The following is a 21,491-nucleotide window of genomic DNA, read 5'->3' as shown; positions in this document are numbered from 1 at the left end:
TAGAACAGGCAATCTGAATACCTTGTACCATAACGGCTTGCACCATGTTTGTGAAGAGGATTTGTTGGAAACCCCTGCAAAACGAAATTCAATACGGCAAATCTTCTGTTTCAATGCGCTGACTGGGGCACCAATGAATAGGAGACCTCATTTCCATATTAAGTGGTAGATTAAGGAAGCCTCCTGGGCTGTTGCTAGCTTCTGGTTTTGAGGAATACCATAAAATGAACAAGAATTGAAGAAGCGTCTGAAACGCCTCCGCTGGATTGTAAGCTATAGCGTTAAACGAGACCGGCAGAGAATAGAAGACTAAAGAGAGGACAAAGACATTAGCGTGACAATGAGGTTGATGTTGTCCTGAGGAAACCAAGTGAGGTCTCACCTTCAGTTAACCTCAAATTCGTTTAAAATCATCTGGGAATGAGTTCAAGGACAAATCTTCTGCTGTGATTGCGCACATATATGGAGTGTTTCAAACCAGAAACGATACAGATGTATACCATAAGACCAAGCGTGCAATGCTAACCATCAGCATTCCAATCTACCTATAAAATACAGCATGCTATTTGGAAATATGTATGCCTTGGTTGTACATGCTAATATTTCTTCACTCACGAGCACATGACATTTTGACAGTGCAAATTAGTTGATAGCACCAGGAAAACATTCATAGACATAACAACTATCTTGAGCTGTGACGTGAAGCAACATCTGCCATCAGGGATAAAGCCCAAAGTATACTTTGGTTTTCACACGTATGCATACAGTGCAATTGACGTAAATTTTGTCAGCAGCATTGTATGCACGCCTCTTTTTGATATTCAAAAATGAGGACAAAATGTTGATGAGGACTAGAGCTGCAATCATCTACCAATAAAAATTACGATTTTATCAATTTTGTCATTCCTGACTTTTAGAGAGAAACAGCGCAGACACTAGAGAAGGATGAATCTTTCTAGTGTTCATGCATGCTATCAAATAGAGTATACTTTAAAAGGCTGTGTTGAGTTGAACACTAGGCTCATGCTCACCAGCCAAAATTTGGCTCTAATACTCCAGGAGGCGACGGAGTTACCTTCAAAGTGTCCCATTAAACATACAGTGTTATTATTGAGGTAGATCGCTATAACTTACACCCCAACATTTTTTAGTTGATCAAAGTTGTTGATCTGAAAACTAGATGCAGAAATTTTTTTAGCAACGCTAAAAATGCAACACATTAAGGTTTCATGTCAAGGGTTCCTCTAAAAAAAAAAAAAAAAAAAAATTTAAAAATGATAATCACGACTGAGAATTGTTTAGCATTGATGATGCTGACATTGCCCGAAGGCTAACAATATGTCCTGTCAAAATAGAGATACCTTCATCTGATCGTTTTTGAAGGCACTCTTTTCTACCTATGATATTGAAGCATAACTCCTCTGATTGTATTCCCCTCACTAACTCGCAGGCGGGATTCAAACCGGTGTTTCGAGCATAGGATGCAGGTCTTGCATTCATCCCCCAAAACCTCACTCCCATCCGGGTCACTGCACCAAAAAAACCTATCCTGTTGTACTTCCCTCATTCGCTCTGTGCAGGATTTAAACCTGCATTCCAGGAATGCAGCCTTTATTGTCAGTCGCTAGCGTATCTTGGGATCAGGGAAGTGAGGTTTTACCTACACAGCTTTAATCAGCTGGCCTCCCTAAACCTCACTTCCATCCGGGTCACGGCACCAATATAACCCCTCCTTGTCTTGGGATCAGGGGAGTGAGGTTTACCCGAGTATAAGTCTATGACAGCCAGGCTATAAAAAGTGTAGTGCATGAAAGTTGTGGGTTAGTGTGTGAAGTTATTTCAAAATTATTCAAACATTTTTGAATGAGAAATTAGTGTTGCAGTAATTATATATTTACTCTATTTTGTTGTACATCATTAAACTTATGCTGCATCAGAAATCTTTCTGAAATCAGTTTTGGGAAGTACCTTCATGCACAAATGCTCCCTGCAAAGTCACTGTCCACTAAGCTAGCGAGAAACAAGTCAGCTTCCTAAGCTTTCAGACGCAGCCATATACTACTGAGTTTCCAGCTAAATTTGCTGTCCAAACAAAATGCTTATCGCCATTACAGCCGCGAACAAAGGCCTACAAAAAGTCTATAATCAACTTGGGTAGTCCGTTCAGTCCTGACTTCATCCTATGTGCCTCATAAAGCTATCAGGCACAATTAGATACAGAAGCAAAGGATACTGTTTGATCAGCAAGTCGATATCCACGTTAACATTGGCCCTCAGGTCAGTAGAAAGATTCTGACAAATACACAATGCTGACCACTATGCTGCCATCCATGACTGCCATCAACATTATCTTTGCTGCCATTATCACAAACGTTGATATGACTTTCTCTTCGGCCAGCACAGAACGGCCTAAAGGCACCACAGTGAGAGCCAGGAAACGCAGTCGTGTGTATTCAGCACAGGCCGAACATGAAATTTCTACTAGAGAGGGTTTTCTATTAGCAGGCTTTTGCTTTACGACCGTCAACCGCTAATGAAGTAAATAATCACTCTGGATGGGGATGAAAGTGGAAGGCAAAGACGTTTATTTGGCTTGATGGAAGAGAGGTACTTACAGAGCGTCTCAATCAGCGCTCTACTTGTCTACTGGAAAGGAGGGGCCAAAAATGTGCGGGGAAACCCAGAGATTAGCATGAAACGTGACCTAGACGCTTCTTCTGAACTCCGTGGCTTCCGTCAGTCAAACACACACCCGGCTCACGTTTAAGAGTGTGTAAATGCTAAAAAAAACACGTGTAAAGAGGCCTCGGGGTGGGCAACTGCCGACTATTTTATTACGCCAGGTTAAAGCTAAGCTCTGGAATAGTTTGTACGACTGCGGGGGAAGAAGACCATCTGCTGTGTTTCTAGGACTGGGAACAGACTTCGTTCTCAGAACTTCTCTTTTTCCGCTCATCACGGACAAAAATGAGGGTTTAAAAAAAAGGTATTTCTGTTGAATCGCTGGTAATGAACGCTAAAGGTGGCCAGAAACCAAAAGCCCTGAAGGACTGTTTGTCTTCATGATTGTAGAGGCATCCGACATTTCCTTTGATCAAAGACAAATGAGACAGGGTTTATTACAGTCACGTCCCACAGAGTCAACTGATCCATTTACTAGATATGTTTCATATTTGAGTAAATCGTTTGATATCACATACAGTAGCAAAAACCGAAGCATGTTGCCTGTCCATTATTGTCCACAAGGGCCCTTTTTTAAGCAATCTCCACTTGCCTCATGAGAACTCATCTCCACTATGCTCCTCGTTTTACCTCTTTTCCTGGATTGATCCTGAAGTCTTCCAGGGCGAAAGTGGACAGAAATTTAACCACAGGCCAGGAGGCTCACCTAGGAACAAATCGAATGTAGGAACTCTCAAAAGACGAGAAATTCTTAAGCATCCTCTGGTCAGATTTCAGAGTCTCTAGTACTGTAGTTACTTCATTCTAAAGTACGCAAAATTTGATATCCATACTTTTTCCAGCATTTAATGATTGCTAAGAACACATCTATGTAACATTTCACCCCAAAAATCAAAGTACCTTTGAACGTGAAGCCTTTTTCAGTACCATTTTAATGTATTGCAACATTATTTGTATTATTAGTATAAGTACATTTTGTCCCTCGGTTTGCTTTATCTTAAGGGGAAATTGTACTATAATACAATAGCAAATAAACAAACCTACTGCTTGACGTTATATTTTGAAGTAGGAATAAGGTGGTAACCACTGTTAAACTGTCAATAAAATGGGTTTCATTTAATACAAAAAACAAAAGGAAAAGTATGAAGGAGTTGAAGACATTCAGTTATCTCACATGAAAATGGAAATGAGGCCTATTTTCCATTTTTCCCTCCCCAGTTCTCATTACCATAATTGCAAGCAAAATTCCAATCTTTCTAATTACCATATTGCAAAAAAGTCCCTTAAAATGTGTTATGTAAATGAATTAAATGACCAATTTTATCTAATTATCAAAATCATACATGTAATGATTAAAGGAATAGTTCACCAAACATTTAAATGTATTCAAAATGGGTTTGTTTTTTCACCAAAGATTTTGATAAATGCAGCATTAAAATCAATCGCTCACCAGTGAATGCTCTGCAGTGAATGGGTGCCATTATACGAGAGCTGCTGAAAAATACATCACTATAAACAACACCATGTCCAGTCCATCAATTCAATTCTTAGGATGTAAAAAGTTGCTTATTTTTAAGAAACCAATCCATAATAATGGTGTTTTAACTTCAAACCGCTGCGTCTACTCAAAATACGAATCCATAATAACGCTTCCTCCAGTGAACCTCTCTGTGTTCCTCTCACATAACAATCTACAACATATTCGTTTGGAACCGTTTCCGACTGTAAACACTGCTTGATCTGTTCATTCTTCTCTCCTGATTCAGACGAGACGGCGGACAGAGCACACAAACCCCAGCCTGAAGTGATGGATCGTGATGATTGTATTTTATAAACATGCAGATTTTCACTTCCCAATTTCATTGCCGGAGAGGAGTGGATTACTTGTGGATTACGGTGATTTTTTATCAGCTGTTCAGACTCTCATTCTGACTCACACTGGTGCGCAAGAGATGCTACAATTCCCAAAATCTGATGATCTCGTGGTGAAACAAACCTATTTACATCTTGGAGGGCCTGCAAGTGGAGTACTTTTTATAATAATTTTGGACGAAATTAAAGTGAAAAGTATTTTCGGAGCACTGAGAATACTTTTGTCGCTTTGAATAAACGTCTAAATGTAACTATCATCGTAGAATGATTTTTAAAGCGCCTATTGCAGTGAGAATTGTCCAGAGATGTATTCGTTAATATATTCATTTTCCTTTGAGATTGGGGTGAAACGTGACCTGGACATGTTCTTGTTTAAATTTACTGTAATACTACTTTTGTTTACATGTTTCCCGAATCCCGCTAGAGCGGCGAGGTGAGAACGTTCCTGTAAAAAGCAGCGATGTCATGTTTCAAAATCCATAAATAATTAATCGTTACTCAAACGAGCTGAGCAGCACCATCCAAACATTGCTTCGCAAAGACGTCTCTCGGGGTTTAAGGTGCCTCGTCATCGTTTTGGATTTATGTGGATTTGGCAGGTTTTCTAGTTATTTGGAGCTTGGCGTGTTAAGTACTCATCTCGATTGTAAATTACGTTCGCTTGCTTGGTTGATTTGCCGCTTTGATGTTGTAGCACACGTGGTAGTACAGAACACCCTGGCTTTGGTTCTCCTTTAAGGGTCAACTATTGCGCTGCTGCTGACGAGAAGTAAAATAAGCTGACCTCCGTTTAAGGGGAAAAATCGTACAGAATAATAAACCTAACCGACTGCTACGAGAGCCCGAGGTGCTTTTAATGACAATGAAAACAAGATGAAAAATCTGGGTACTCACAACTTGCTCCTAATTAGTTACAAATGAATTACCCAGCATGCAACACTCAAATTAGCAGCCTTTACTGACCCAAGGGGCATAAAATGCCTACGGCTGTTGAATCATTACAAGCCGACCATCTGCAAACAGAACTTTTATTATAAAAGCACTTTAAGGACAACATCTGACAATTTTTGGTTTCTTTTTCAATGCAATTACAACAACAAAGCCCTGGCGTTTGTTATGCTAATTGCACATTTTTCATCATTAGACTATTTTTGATCTTGCGCTGTTTCCTTTGATTCTAAAGCATGTAATTTCAACAGCCTCAGAGAATCTTTTTGCCCTATTAACCTCATAGTAGCGCCCGATTATGAGGCTAAGTTTGGCCTAAAGACTTGCTGAGTCCAGAAAACCCCGCCGTTAAATCTAAAATACATGTTTTATATGAGCCTCACCACAACATACCACCAAGGCCACAATTTCCGGTTTACTTCTAGCCTGCAAAATAATAAAAAGGGCTATGAGGATGACACTGTGGAACAGGGCAATCATGAGAATGAAATGTGATTATATCCAGCTTCATCAAAAAACATTGTGGTCCACTGAAAGAGGGTTGAGGTTAACGGAAAATATCTAATCAATAACCGAGAAGGTCTGAGTCCGGCTGTAAACCTATGGAGAGGAAACATTTTGTACGTGTTGACCTTGTGAAAACCGAAAACCTTCTGACCCGACGCGAGCGCAAAGGTGACATTCACGCTTATCTCGCACGAAAATGGAGATACCGACCGATACAAGTTAATTACCGACCGTGTCGTCTATTCAACTCAAAGTGTAATCCGTAAGTCATTACAGAGCCACAGAAGAACTAGTGCTGGAGGAGTGGCCATTATGAATGGAAATGAATGAGAAACTTGCACAAAAACACACACACACACACACACACAGTGACAATGAAAGACACACAAACCAATGCAAAGAAACACACGTCCATGCCTTAACTTTTTATTTTATTATTTCGTTTAAAAAAACACAGCACACGGACATACACAGGGAGGATGAGACATGCTTGGGTTTGTAGTAGAGAGTGAATCATGAATGAAATGACACAGGGTAAAGAGCTTTATGAACACTCAAACTTTGCTCTCAACGCCACGGATGTGACTGAAACAGAGACATTTGCATAGATTAAATAAAACGTACACTAGTATAGACTTTCTTCCCAGCAAGCTGCGGCGCCGAACAGCCCCTCACACATCCACATATATAAATACTCACCACATATGTTTTCTGGGAGGCAGGCTACGCTCTCTGTTGATGGCAGTCACCCCTAGAGCCAGCTGCATTACAGTAATGTATTTCTGGTAATTCACCATGGTACTGTTCACCGCTTTTTTGAAACACAAAAATCCGCACCAGAAGCGCAGGTACTACTAATAATAACAATTTATTCTCTCCTCCTTCTCCTCCTACTCCCTGGCATCGGCTTCAACTGCGTCTTCCTTGTTGAACATCACAGCGCCATTTCCAGCAGCAGCAGCAGCAGCGGTAGCAGCACTGACAGGGAAAACACTCCCGCGAGGAGCACGCCGCTGCCACCCATCACCACAATGACAGTCTGCTCGTATTACCTCTAAGAACGGAAAGCGCGCCAATCCATTCGTTATTAGTCACGAGATGGGCATTCTTTTCCCGCCACTCGCGCTTGCTGCCACTTTGCTTAGAATGCGCTCGCGCTCTCTCTCTCTCTCTCTCTCTCGCGCGCGCGCTCTCTCTCTCTCTCGCACGCGCTGCAGCGTCCACGCGTCCGTGCGTGAGGTAGCTAGGGAGTCTGTGTAGGTGTGTGTGTGTGTGTGTGTGTGTGTGAGCTGGAGGGGGGGGTGGCTTAAAGGACAGTTCACCCAAAAATTTTAATTCTGTCATAATTTAATCAGCCTCGCCACAGAATAAAAAGTGTAGTTTTTTTCATTTAGGTCACAAAAACTGTGATTTATAAACACGCATATCGAGATTAACCTAACTACACGTTAATGTGACAAGATGACAAGCAATATTTTCACTAAACAAAAAAAAGGTTTTGATATATTTACAGTGGGGAATTTACTTGTATCATCACTACAGAAATTAATAAAGATGACATGATCTTTATTTCATATCTTAGTGATATTTGGCATAAAGGAAAATCAATAATCTTTACCCATACAATCTATGGTTGGCTGTTGCTACAGATATACCAATGCAACTTATGACTGGTTTTGTGGTCCAGGGATACATATTTAAACTCATATTAGACACGTTTGACTTTGAATAAAACACAATCACCTGAGATTATATAATTTGTATGATGTTGTTATGTTACGGGAATATCTATGTCATATCTATGTCACATAATATCTGTGTGTCACGGACATAGATAAAAAAAAAATCATAAATCATAAATCACAGTCGTGGACGCAGGATCCATTCATATGTAGTTAAGACATGATGCAAGACATTATTGCGATTTCGTTTATACTACTTCAGTGTATTCGACACTTGAAAACAATCTTGTAATTAGACAAAAATTTGCAATTACCTGTTTATTTATTATTTAGTGGTAGAAACAGGCTTCCAAACTTATGCGTTCGATCTTTAAAAACAATGCACAGTTGCCATAAAAGTAGTCCATATGACTATTCATGTGTGAGATTTAAGTTATTGTAAAAATCATGGCATCCTCCATCCTCCTGAATCTTTCAATACCTAATTTTATTGACTTCACAAAAGGGATGAACAACAGCGTTACTCTCTGCTATAAATGATGCATTTAATTAACCAGATAGTTTCCTGAAACTGTAGTAGCTCGCTCATCTGCTCGTCACGCTGGTTCAACAATATGATTTTTGTTAGTCGTGTCATGCAGGGGACTAATGCCATTGAATTAATGATTTAATGTCAATTATTGCTGTAAATAAGAAGCATGCAACTGAGGACTATTTTGCTATTTTTGCTTTCAAGGTTTGACATCTTCAGTCATCGTTCATTTTCGTTACACACGACCAGGACAGCAAGGACATTTGTTTTCTTGTATCCCGCAAAGACAGAAAGTCAATATGGGTTTGAAACTGCACGAAGCCAATTAAAAAAAAAAAAATCTGATATTGATGTACTATACCTTTAAATGCCAAATACTGTAAGCTACAGTTAAGGTAGAAAAATAACTCATCTATTTAAAAGAATATGCTATTGAACTTTAAAATAAGTAAACAAATCTATTAAACTGCATTATAAAAGCATATATGTATTAAAACTATGTATTAAAAGCATCCATGATTGTTTCCACTGCTTTTCAAATATCTCTTACGGCCATATTGTTCACAGTTATTATATTTTTATGTGTTTATGTGAACTATACAAATATATATATATATATATAGCGGATGAGCACAATGACCTTCACAAAACTGTGCCAAGGTTCTTGAACGGACAACCCCACTACAACTGAAATGAAATGCTCTCTCATATAGTGGTCAAACACTGTAGGGTTTAATAAAGCAGTAAGCCACAAGAGGCCATGCCTTACAGTGTTGTTGGCAGAATGGCCATAACCCCTGTAACTGTGGTAAATTCACTGTAATGCTTGGCCTCGAGTTTCTTTTATATTACATCAGCGACAGCAGCGTGAACCAAACCGACGTTTAAAAGCGGTTCGATTTTTTTCCTAATAATAATAATAACATATCTCATCGCTGTAAAATAATAGTAACAACAAAAAGTCATTATTTTACTTTAAACAATGAATGCTTATAACAAATATAATACAAATTTAAATTAATAAACAATTCGAGGTAAATTCAATGAAAAAAAAAATTGTAATCAAATAAAAATAATAAAATAATAGATCTGATTTCTTAGTGACAATTATTTTAATAGATGATTATTCCACCAAATAATACAGTAGGTCATTATGTAGTAGACACGTTGATATACAATTCAATTACGTTTAAGGCAGTTTTACAAACATTAAAAATCAAATCTATCATTCAAACAGATCCTTTTAAACGCTGCTTTTCATAATTTATGTAACATACAATATCTGACAAATAAACACATATTTTCTGAAACTATACATTTTATTATTACAATTTATTACTGCTGTTGTTGGTTTAATTGCGTTGTAAGATGTTTTATTTATTCATTTATTTAGATTTAACGTGATGCAACGCCCCGTTCACTGAAAATAAGTATCTAAATGTAGTCACTGAGCGCATTTTTCAAATGAAAATCCAAAAGAAATCTAGAAATGTAATATCTGGAGGGCATTCACACACACCCAATCAACATCCACTCGCTCTGTAGCTCACAATCAACCAGAGAGAGCGTAGCCAGCTTCATTTGATTCAAGTGTGGCTCGTTCAATTTGGCCAAATTCTGTTTGGGGAATAATTTGCTTCCCAGCCAGCCTGAGACTGGGCCGGTGGTGCAGAGCTCATTTGCAGCGATTCCCATTCTGAGTTAACCAGATTCTATTCTTGGACGCGACTGCAACGATGCTTCGTCTGTCAAGACACAGACAGCTTTACACACACGCAAATCAGATGGCCCGGTTCTTAAGAATCTCTTATTTTTGATGTAATGCGCAGCATTGATTGTGGAGGGTAGGTGCAGGATAATGGGCTAGAAGCAACGCAAAGAGTAGGTGCTGAATCTCGAGGAGGTAGATTGTAATTACGCTGGTGACGTCTCTAGCGGTGTCAACCCACTGACTCGTGCACCAGCGCTTCATCTACAATTATTAAAGGATAATTACATTTTTTTGTCCGTGACTTTCAGAAAACGGGCTTGCGTTGTAGCTGATAGCGGAATGAAGACAAAGAATAAATAAAGTTTTTATACAATACATGAATTTAGGGTGTATTTGTACAGTATAAGCAGTTAGCAAATAGTATTGGATCCCATGAAACAGGGCATTTGTGCAATTGATCTACTGTTATTTTACAAAACAGAATGGCATGCTGTGTAAAGATTCTGCATTGGTGCGACTGAAGAAACTGAATAAAAGGACATGCTAACTGTTTCTGCAGTCTGAAGGTCTAATGCATCTTGAGCGTGGCACACTTTTTACTGCAGAACCATAATATCACACTCACATACATCTCACGTTAATCCCACGAGTCTCACACACACACACACACCAGACAGAGCAAAGTTGCCCTTCTTTAGTTATTATATATATATATATATATATAGAGAGAGAGAGAGAGAGAGAGAGACAGATACATTACTCATACATTTAAATATTTGAAACAAAACATAAATGATGACACTAATGAATCACTTGATCTATTGACTTGAACCGACTCATTTGAACTGTCCGGGCCTTATTTTAACAATGTAAACCTAAGCACATGATCTGAGGCGCAGGTGCATATTTTTACGTAGTTTGATATACAAAGCTGGATATGTATAACGTTCAAAAGCATCGCTCTTCAAATATCCCAGCATATTAATATTGTTTTGAAGTCATAACATGATATTCTTCAAGTAATTGTGCGAAAATTATGCTTCATTAATTAAACTTCTGTAAATGTATGTGAATCGGAATAAAAGGTGTCAGAGTTTTACTGCCTCTAGTGTTCATTTCTCTTGGAAACTGCAGTGATATGTACTTGTTGGTACGTATTTCATGTCTCGCTAAAAATTGCACCCAGGTGCGTTTATCCACGAGATCAAGTAGACAAAACCCCATTTACTGAACTTTGTAATTCTTGTAGTTATTCACCTACAGTGGCTAATGAATAGAAAGACTCAGAGAACAGCATAGTTTTGCATTAAAAAAAAAGGTGTCTGTGGTGTGGACATCTCACATCTCATAGAATTAAGAGCATTTTGTATCGAATCAACCCTTAAATTGCCATTATTATGGATTTATGAGAATTATCTTTCATGCAGTGTGTGACAAAGTGAACGAAAACAACCTGCTCAGTTTTCAATCTGAAAGTACACAGTGTATGAAGTTCTCGTCTCTCGAAAGAAAGAGTCGACTCTGAATCATCGAAACGAGTCCCAAGCAGCATCATGTAGAAGTCAAAATGAATCAGTGTACTGTCGCCCAACGTTGGTCTGAATGAAAATGCGAATTCATTATTTGCTTTTGAAGAGTTAAAAGCTCACAAACACTGCTTTAAATGAGACGGACCAATCGCTGAAGGGGTTTGGAAAAAGGAATCAATAAACGAATCGTTTGGGAATCGAAAAAAAAAAAAAAAAAAAAAAAAGAAAATGAAAGTGCATGCATGTCATCCTTTGGGACTCCCAAAACCAAAACACGAACCTTTCGAGACCCATAACAAACATCTAACACTATTTACAATGCTGCCATTTAAAATGCATCATCCATATTCAACACATAAGACAGGTCTTTTCCCCAACACTTTATGTATGGGACAGCGTCTCATTCCCTCTATATAGGACACAAATTCAAACATTCACAGATCTATTTCAGGACGCCCACCAGTCTAAGTTGGTCAAGGACCTTTCTTCCCCAAGCCCAGCGTGCCAGCAGCTACACCAGCGTGATGTGGAGAGCTTGTCCATGAAATAGGACAAGTCAGGAGTGCCCTCCTTCTTTGGTTTACCACAAACAGAAAAATGTGGGTCCAGGAGCGGGTTATAAGATTCAAAGCTCGTTCCCCAAGGAGAAAGAGTTGGACCCGTGCCGCAAGAACCCTCTCCAGCTGGGCCGGTGTGATTTATGACTTTTCACGAGCGAACAAAGAGGAGAAATGAAGTAAAAAAAAAAAACAAGGCGGTCCTTCACGCATGAGCTCACTGCACCAGGAGAGAGGACACACTTAGAGACACAGGAGAGGGAGGTTCCTTCATATGCACACGGCCGACCCGACACACACACACACCCATTCAACTCAAACAGTGCGAACGCAGCAACATATTCAAACAACAACACTTCATCCGCTTCTGCGTGCATAAACCTACACTCTCTTTTCTCTTTAAACACACACTCGGTGTCACACTTCAGCGCTGTCGCAGTGCTTTCTCCCAGTGTGCCTTGAGGTGAGTCATCCGCCGAGCGTAGCTTTAATCTTCCTCACTCTCCTCCTCTTTTCTTTGCTAACCTGACAGACTAGGATTTCAGCCCGGTTATTTTTAACCAGTAATGAGCTGAATTCTCCACGGCTGGGACGTAGGAGCAGTTCTGCGAGAGAAAAAAAGCGCGCGAAAAGCTCCCGTTTGCGTGGTGTTTTACGCCGCAATTAAGTTGTTCGATGGTTAGCCTGCTAAACAAGCAAAATCTGACACGCTCAACAAATATTTATTCAGCTTATCTCGCTTTTTCGCAGGATGGAAAAGGGCCCGAAGCGAAATGTAGCATTACGTTTAACCAAAAGCTTAACGAGTTGAGCATCAGCAAAATACGTGCGAAGGAAAACGTTTGATTATGTGGTAAAACACGTTTGCTGTGTTTTATGACCAAAAGCATCCCTTTAACAGAGGCTTGAAGTGAAACATAACAGAAAATGTTTTCTTAACCGATTAGAGACCGTTTTAATCGATGCAAGAGATATTTACCACTTAATAAAACTATATTTCAAGTTAAATTTTGTATTAAAAATATTTTTTTATGGTTTTGACTGACTCCTTTGCATTTTGATCAAAGCCATTTTTTTAAATTGAAATGCAGCTTAAATAAAGTAAAATATTGAACCAAACACTTGCTGGTAGACGCTGACTTCCATAGTATTTTTTTTTTTCTTTGCCACGGAAGTCTAACACTGTTCATAATATCCTCTTTTATGTTCAGCAGAATAAAAGAAATTGTTTTTGGAACAACTTATGAGCGCCTAAATAATAATAAAATTAAAATTATGGGTGAAGTATCCCTTTAAAAAGTTGTTATGAAATCAGAAATGTTGCAGTGGAAAAAAAGTATAAGAATAAATTTAAGCTAAATAAATGTATGCATATTTGATACAAATATTCTTGTTTATAGATGTGTAATACATTTGTGGACATATACGTCATGTAAAGCCACACTAAAAAAATGTGTTATATAAAATATAGAAGATAGATATGCATTAAAAAATATAAAACAAACACACACATATATTTTTTTCTCTCTTTTTTGTAAAGTTAAAATGTAATTTGACACAATATTGTTGTTACATATAATACCATAAACAAAATGATCATATGAATTTTTTATGTACATAGCCGTAAGGGATTAGAAGCTTAAATGTTCTCTTTCAACATGGATGTTTTAATTTGTCTTTTTAATGGTGGCTTCAATACTACCTTAAAAGGAGGCTTAAAAAAAAAAAAAAAAAAAAAAAAAAAAAAAAAGGCATTAAATATTTCTCCCCAACCATACATTTTGATCAAAGCATCTGCGAAGCAGACATGAGAGTTTCCTCGAAAAGTACGACTTTAGCCATTAGCCTACAAAACAAGCAAAATCCTTTTTTCTTCCAACAAATAGATTTCGCTTCAGTTTCGTTTTATTTCACTTACAGCGGTTTTAACAACTCAAAAAGAGCCCCGGAGTGAAATGTAGCATGAAATCGTAACTGAAAGCAGACGGTTTTGATCTGGAAAGTGAATGTGAGGGTTTGTAAGATGTTGCTTCTCCACCCATTAGACTGCTAAATGAGCAAAATCCCTCTCTTTCAATAAAGATCTTTCGCTTTGTTTTGCTTACAGCGCTTCAAAAAGTGTCCTGAAGGGAAATGTAGCATAAAATGTTACTGGATCAAAGCCTCTGCTTTGCGCACGTCTTCATCTGCTTCTTTGATGACGTTGTGTAATGCTGTATCTCTATTGCTCACTGCAGCTGCCTCAAAGCCGGTGCATATTAAGTTATATGTTTGCTAACTTTCAACCCACACACCGCGTTACAAAAACACAACGCTAGCAAAAACCTATTCTAACTGCATACCTAATTGAATGCTTTAGCTCCGCGACAGAACTCTATAATTGGAAATCATTATTGTAGTTATCGTTGATGGTCAAGATAAGCCCAGCCAGACCTGGTTCTTTTATGGTCGCCGGTCCAGTGGAGAACGGCTTTGGCCTGTGATTGAGAACGACGCGTTTGCTCGAAGTCAGCAAAAACTGAAAACTATTAGACGGAGACAGACAAAGTGAGAGTCCGACAGATAAATACCATATCCTCTCGTACAACACCGGACCGGAGCTGGTGATCAATCAGTCGGGTTTCTATTCGGCAAGAGTTTGAGAGAGTGAGTGTGTGTGTGTGTGTGTGTGTGTGTGTGTGTGTGTGGTCAATGTGTGTGATCTGTGGGTCAATGGCTAATAAGAGTGTGAAGTGAGAAATAAGAGTGTGAAGAAAAGCAAAAAATAGTGCTGTCAAACGACTAATCGATTAATCACATCCAAAGTATACTTTTTTTTGTTTACATGAGAAATGTCTTAATGGTGGATTTGTTTCTTACAAATCACATGATGTTAATTGATGGACTGGATAGACTCGTAGATTATTGTGATGTTTTTATCAGCAGTTTGGACTCTCATTCTGACGGCACCCATTGACTGCTGTGAAAGAATGAAGAAACAAACTCAATTGCTTTTTGGATGTCCTGAGAACGAGTACATCTCCTTAAACATCTTAACTTTTTCAGAGTAATTCATTAATAATTATCTCTTTTTGAAGAGTCGAACTGCATGACATTTTACCAAATGATTTGGTTTGAAATAAATGTTGGTTCGACGCATGGCTTTGCTTCCTCCCAAAAATACCAAAATGAGTTTTAAAGCGCCTCTTTTATGGATTTTTTTGAAAATGATCTTTCGTGCAGTGTGTAGCACAGCCCTAAGTGAACGAAAACATCCTGCAGTTTTAAATCTGAAAGTTATTGTCTCTCAAAATAAAGACATTGGTCTGAATGAAAATGCAATTTAATTCTTCACCACTAGGTGCTCCTTTAAGAGCATTAAAATATCCGTTTCCCTGGTAACGCTGTACACAAAGCAGCACTGCGCTCACAAACACTGCTTATCACACAATACAGGAGTGATGCAATGAGACCGATCGACCAATCACAGCAGATTAGCATACCACAAAGGAAAAATTAATCATTAAATTGTTTGCTGAGCAAGTAAGATCAATATAAATGCATATCATAAAACAATGAAATTGTTTTTTGACCTTGCATGCATGAACTCCCAAAACCAAAATATGAACCTCTCATTACACACACTTCAAATCAAAAATTAAAAAACAGGCTCATCCCAAAACAAGTGTAATCAAGTCACGCTGTGTGCATTTTTATTATACGTTTTGATAAATACATTTCATACCAAAAAATTTGCACCATGTTGTTCACTTTTAGATTTTTTTTGTTTTTAAATTCGTTTATAAACACGCACCATGAGCCACACGCAAACACTTACTACAGGCAAACAAGTCGAGAAAGCACACACACACACACTATTACGGTTGTATTCAAATGTCATAGAGCCGAGCTGGAGGCGGGATGTGTCCTACTTCCACAAAGAACGACTACTCAAACAAACAAACTGCCCTGTTAGCCTCATTCTCCAACATTTCCAAACACATTGTTTAGCTAAAAGCCGTGTTTACTCTCTATTCGAAAACACACGTTTTCTTAAAACATGACAATCCCCAGGCGCTTATGCATCAGACGCTCTGTCTATACAAACCCATCTGAAGGGAAGAAAAAGCCGACCGGGAGGCTCACTCACAAGCACGTACGATACTGCACAGCTTATATAACTTTACCTTATAAATATGTATATATGTAAATATCAAATATCATAAGGAATTAGATGCTCTTGCAGTCCGCACTTGTACTTCATCATGCATATTCAACACCGTTCTTCCGTTTTTTTTCGACACACTTCAAACAATCCTTGACCTCCCCCTTGAACTTTCGAACCTGAAACATCTACATTGTGGTAAATGTTGTACTTACATGTATTGCCCGTAACGCATGCTGTCCATGATCATGGCTCTCTGCTGTGTGCCGCTACCGTGTCTCGCGCTTTTCAAACTGTCCGCCTTTGTGTGTGTCTGTCTGTAACTTGTGTGACCCAAAATGATTTTGTCATATTGCCACGTCAGTGACTGTGTGTTTGATGTGTGTTCCAGCTCTGGGTCAGACCAGTGGCGCTGTCTTCTCCATGATGACTTTGCTGTCAGTCAGACACAGAGGAGGCCTACTTTAGCGAACAATACGCCCGAGTGTGCCTTCACCTCACCGAGATTCATCTTTGCGATGTCTGTCCTCCCCACTGCAAACCCACGTCCTCTATTTCGAGAGCAGAGATTGGATCTAGCCTGATTTTTCAGGGCAACAACTAACCGGGACTCCATACGTGAGACTAGGGCTGGGGAAAAAAATCTGGAATATGAGAATCGGGTCCCTTTCAGGTCATTAGGTAAATGAGGAGCTTAAATATGAGCAAATGAACTCAAATTGAAAATAAATAATTTCACATATTTTGCATATTGTTTGCAATTCAAAGAAAAATATATATATAAATAAATAATATATATATATATATATATAAATAAATAATATATAAATAAGTATAAATAAATAATATATATATATATATATATATATATAATATTATGAATTAAAAATATTTTTATATAATTATTTAAAAATATATAGAATTATTCAACATTGTATTATATTTGCATATTTTAGAAAATAATCTTAGAATAATCATATATTACAATAATCAAATAATTGTTTACATACTGTATCACAGTCTTTAAAAAATAATCAACAAAGAAATTATTACATGGAAGTAATAAATATTAATTACAGCTGTAATACATTTATTTTAAAACTAAATTTATTTATATAAAATTAACATTTTTACATTTATCTCATAGTTATTTTTAATTCAATATATTTTTTAATTAAATATTAAATACTTATATACAGTTATTTCAAATGTTGCATATATTTGTTTATTATAAAATTTTACAATTCAAAAAAAATAATCTACAAAAACAATTGCAACATACTATATAAACAACAAAATGAAATATACACAAATGATTAATTTAAAATATATTTACAACAAAATAAATCTCATTAATATTTTTATTTTTATTAAAAAAATCATTTTACATTGAATTTACAAATACAATACATATTATAACAGAATGTAATAAAAACTTGTAATTCAGAACCATACTTATGTTATTCAGAAAACTTTAAAAACAATATATATATATAATTAAATACATTCTTATTGGTAGCCTTTAAAAACACTTATTAAATGTCATACCATGTTTTTTTCTGTAAAATGTCTCCACATTGTACAATAAGGTTAATCAGTAATTTATAAAAAAAATAAAATAAAATAAAAAAATTTTCATTCTATTTTCATGCTAATTCCTTAAATTCAAATTAGCACACCATCTCTATTTAACTCAACACTTGTGAAGGCCCCCCATCTCCTATTTTTACCTCGTCTTCCATCACTGCATGTACAGACACCTCACACACACACGCCGTGGCCCGCGGGCTCTGTTCATGTCCCACTCACTTCTACACACACGATGACTGTCAGCTACAGACTCCTGATCTAACAGCAGGCTGACACCACGGTACGAGCGCCAGAGCCTCCGGACAGCTTTCCTCTCTCTCATGCTTACCACATCTAAAGTCCCGGCACACTTTCCCCAGCCTTAAATGATGCATTGGCGCTTGTCAAAGCTCTTCATGCTTAAAAGAAGAGGTTGGGACGAGGCTTTGATGCGCTGTCCAATTACGGCCCTACAAGCAACAAACAGGTGCGCTGTCTTCCTATTACACAGATAGGTGAAGCTGGTTTACATGAGAGAGATGAGATAAGCAAACTTCTAACAGTGTCAGCGAGTATTCACAGTCAAAGCAGAAACACTGACGCGTGTGGCAACAGCGCAGGGAAAAATAAATATAGCTGCATTTAATCAAATAATGAAGGAATGCAACGTATATGTACACATTCGCTTGAACCTGTCCTGAAGGAATCGATTTTGTTTTATTTGTATGGTAAAGTTTAGAGTTATTATTATTGTATATATACTGTATTATTTACAGTTATTATTTTGAATGAGCTTTTTCCTGCAAGAAAGAAGTCCTGCATGTTTCATTTATGGACATTTCCATCATAATAGTGTGTTTACAACTTTAAATATATTATTTAAATATATATTATAATATATTTTATTTTAGTTCAGCTTTACTTTTATTTCAGTTAGTAATTATAGCACTCCAACTCGAATCCATTTCATTTAAAAATTTTCTCTTTTAGTCAAGCTTTTTACTTAATTCGCTGATGCATGTATCCATACACAACCATTCGACTTAAGCCAACAAACCTAAGATCAGACATCTAAAATAACGCTGAGTTTCAATAAGCGCTTCAGATTCTGTTCAGCTTTAGCGATTGAATTATTGAGCTGATTCAAACAGTCTTGTGAGCATTTATTTATTTTTAATCTCTAATTAAAAGCCCGGCTCATGTTAACAGGATAATTAGTTTGTGACTAGGACAGTGCGGCTTTTGATTCACTAAAAAGAATGACTCATTATAGAGTATTTTGCTCATTTACTGGATGTTTGCATTTGTTTCTTATTGATGCACTGAAAATGACTCACTGGGATTGCTAAACATTACACGTACCAGACAACAGACTGCAAACTGACATTCACAACTTGTGCGAAATAAGATTTATTTATTAAGAGCTATATCCGTGCTACTTTTTATTTAGCAGCAGCTACGCGCCGCATTATACTAATTACCGCAAGCCTTTTATGTACGACATCTACAGTTAAACAAGTAAAGAAATGCCACTGAAAAGGGCACAAAAAACGCGGGCATTCCTTCAGGCCTGATAAGCATCCCGAACAGAAAAGGTCAACGTCTCCAGAGGCTCCAGAAATACAGAAGACTGATGAGACGGGATTCACACATCAAGAGAGACAAACAGCAGCATCCTCAGCACCTCTGCCTATCTACCCAAATGTGTATGACAAGCAAAAACTCCCACTTGGCCTGTTCTCATGGGTTTCCAACGCCTATCGACAAACTGCGGACGGCAAAACGCGGTCACATGAGCGCAATTCGTGACACGCTGCAGGCGAGAAGTGTATCGTCAGTAGCGTGGCGGGCTTTTTTGCTTTTGACCTTGAGCACCGTAACTGTACCGACGCAAAGTAAGGCGGATGCGGCGCGCCGTCCGAACTGGCTTGTGTTCACGCGGGAAGACTAGGAAAAAGTAGCTCAGGGGAATAGAAAACACAATCTGCGCGAACAGCTTGCACGAACGTTTCACTAATATTCTCATGACGCAACAAGAACGTGAATCAAAACCATTTTGAAACGTTGCAGAAACATTCCGACACGGTTACGCGCTAACGTATCGCTCCACTTAGCAAACGCTGTTATTTTAAGTCTTCTCCCTACATTTAAAAGCACTCAAGTAATGCTGAACTAAAGCTTTTCAGGAAAAGAAAAAAAACGTTACTCGAAGGAAGTTCATACATTTTAAGAAACACATGGTAAGCTAGTAAGCTTAAAAGAAAAATGCAACAAAAGAGTAGTGACTATAAACAGTTTAAAGCCTGACGTCATGCTCTATATGAATGTTTTACTGGCGTTTTCATTCTGCAACAAAAGCCTCATCTCAAACCATTTTTTTTTTACTTTTCATAAACATTTTGCCATGTTTATTAGCTAATGTCAAAAGAGCGTTCTCTGTATGCTCTAAAACAACATAGTTGGACGTTAAAAAGCACTAAAGCTACTGGAAGAAAGCTCGTAACTTTGAGACAACCTAGAACGTTAGTCAAAGTTTTAAGAAAGACGTTAGCTAGCATCTGATTTTGAGATTTTGCGCTCAAAACGTCAGAGTGAAATCAAAGGCGAAAAAGAGAAGTGACTTGCATTAAACCAGCAGTTTAAAGCCTGACGTTGTGCTTTATTTAGAACTAGAGTACTAGGCCCTTCCAGGCTCTCATTCATTATGCAAAACGACACCGAGGAAGCTAGGGGGGGACAGATTGCGGCAATTACAGCGCAAGCGATGAGAAATCTTACCTCGTGTCAAAAAGTGGGTCTGTGTACATAGGTAGAAAACAAACCGTGTCTTGTCCCTTGGACAGCGCGTTCTCTTGGCTCTGTGCTGGTTTAGTTTGTCCTTGCCTCTTGTTTCCTCCAGCTGAGCCATCTGTGAGGGAGAAACGTCACAGAGAAACGGCTACTTGTAGGAGACCGAAATCTTTCAGACACCTTTGAAAAGTTTACTTTGACTTCAGTATATGAATAGTAATGTAACGATTCATTTAGCAGTTTTGGAAGGATTCAGTAAAGGACACTACGATAGAGACTGGGTGGTAGTGGTAGTGTAGACGTTTTATGTTTATTTTATTTAACTTAGGAAATTCTGTAATGCTTTGTAATTGATCTTTGATATTATTATATTATAGATACGCTGATTTGCATTGAACTGCAACTGAACACAACACAAATAAAGTAGAAAGCCGAGTCTAGAAATGTTATCTGCAGCAGCTATATCGTATTCATTGTTCCTTTACCAAAATGAATCATGGTTTCACAATAAATAAAGCAGAAAGAACAAATGAACAAATGATCCATGGTTTTGCTACCGGAGTGTAACCATGGTATTAAGAAACTGTGGTTATACAATTGGTAATCAATGCACGAACAATTTACACTTACCATAGCCTAATAAACACATGAGTGATTTTTTATTTATTTAAAGAGACTACCATTTCAGTCAGTTTTGTTATAAACGCGTTTTCCTCAGAAATGATTCAATTGTTTGCTTACGCTGTTCCCACAGCAGATCCTCAAAAATGGCGGCCATGCAGAGCGCCATTCAAAACAAAAAGTTTACCACTAATAAAAGTTAATTAAACAAAATATTTGCGTACAAAACCTTTTGACAACACTATACTGTTTCTCAATTCTGAGGCTGTTTCAAGCTGGATTTTGTAATTTTTTTGTGTTCAGAATTTACAAAAAACACATACATTGTACATGAATCCATTTTCCAA

The 21,491-nt window shown here is 37.8% G+C and overlaps 1 protein-coding gene across 1 annotated transcript in view; it reads right to left on the bottom strand.

Moving 5' to 3' along the window:
* The window catches only part of tjp1b (tight junction protein 1b), a 101,207-nt gene extending 79,716 nt beyond the window's left edge, over nucleotides 1–21,491 (bottom strand). The window contains 2 exon segments of the mRNA XM_043227762.1: nucleotides 20,556–20,641; nucleotides 21,468–21,491. Of these exon segments, the coding sequence (XP_043083697.1) occupies nucleotides 20,556–20,641; nucleotides 21,468–21,476 (95 nt within the window). The 5' untranslated portion in view covers nucleotides 21,477–21,491.

This window comes from Puntigrus tetrazona, chromosome 25 (genome assembly GCF_018831695.1).
Source record: "Puntigrus tetrazona isolate hp1 chromosome 25, ASM1883169v1, whole genome shotgun sequence".
NCBI lineage: Eukaryota > Metazoa > Chordata > Actinopteri > Cypriniformes > Cyprinidae > Puntigrus > Puntigrus tetrazona.
Note: the sequence above shows the minus strand (reverse complement) of the source record. Positions and strands in the feature narration are given on the sequence as shown.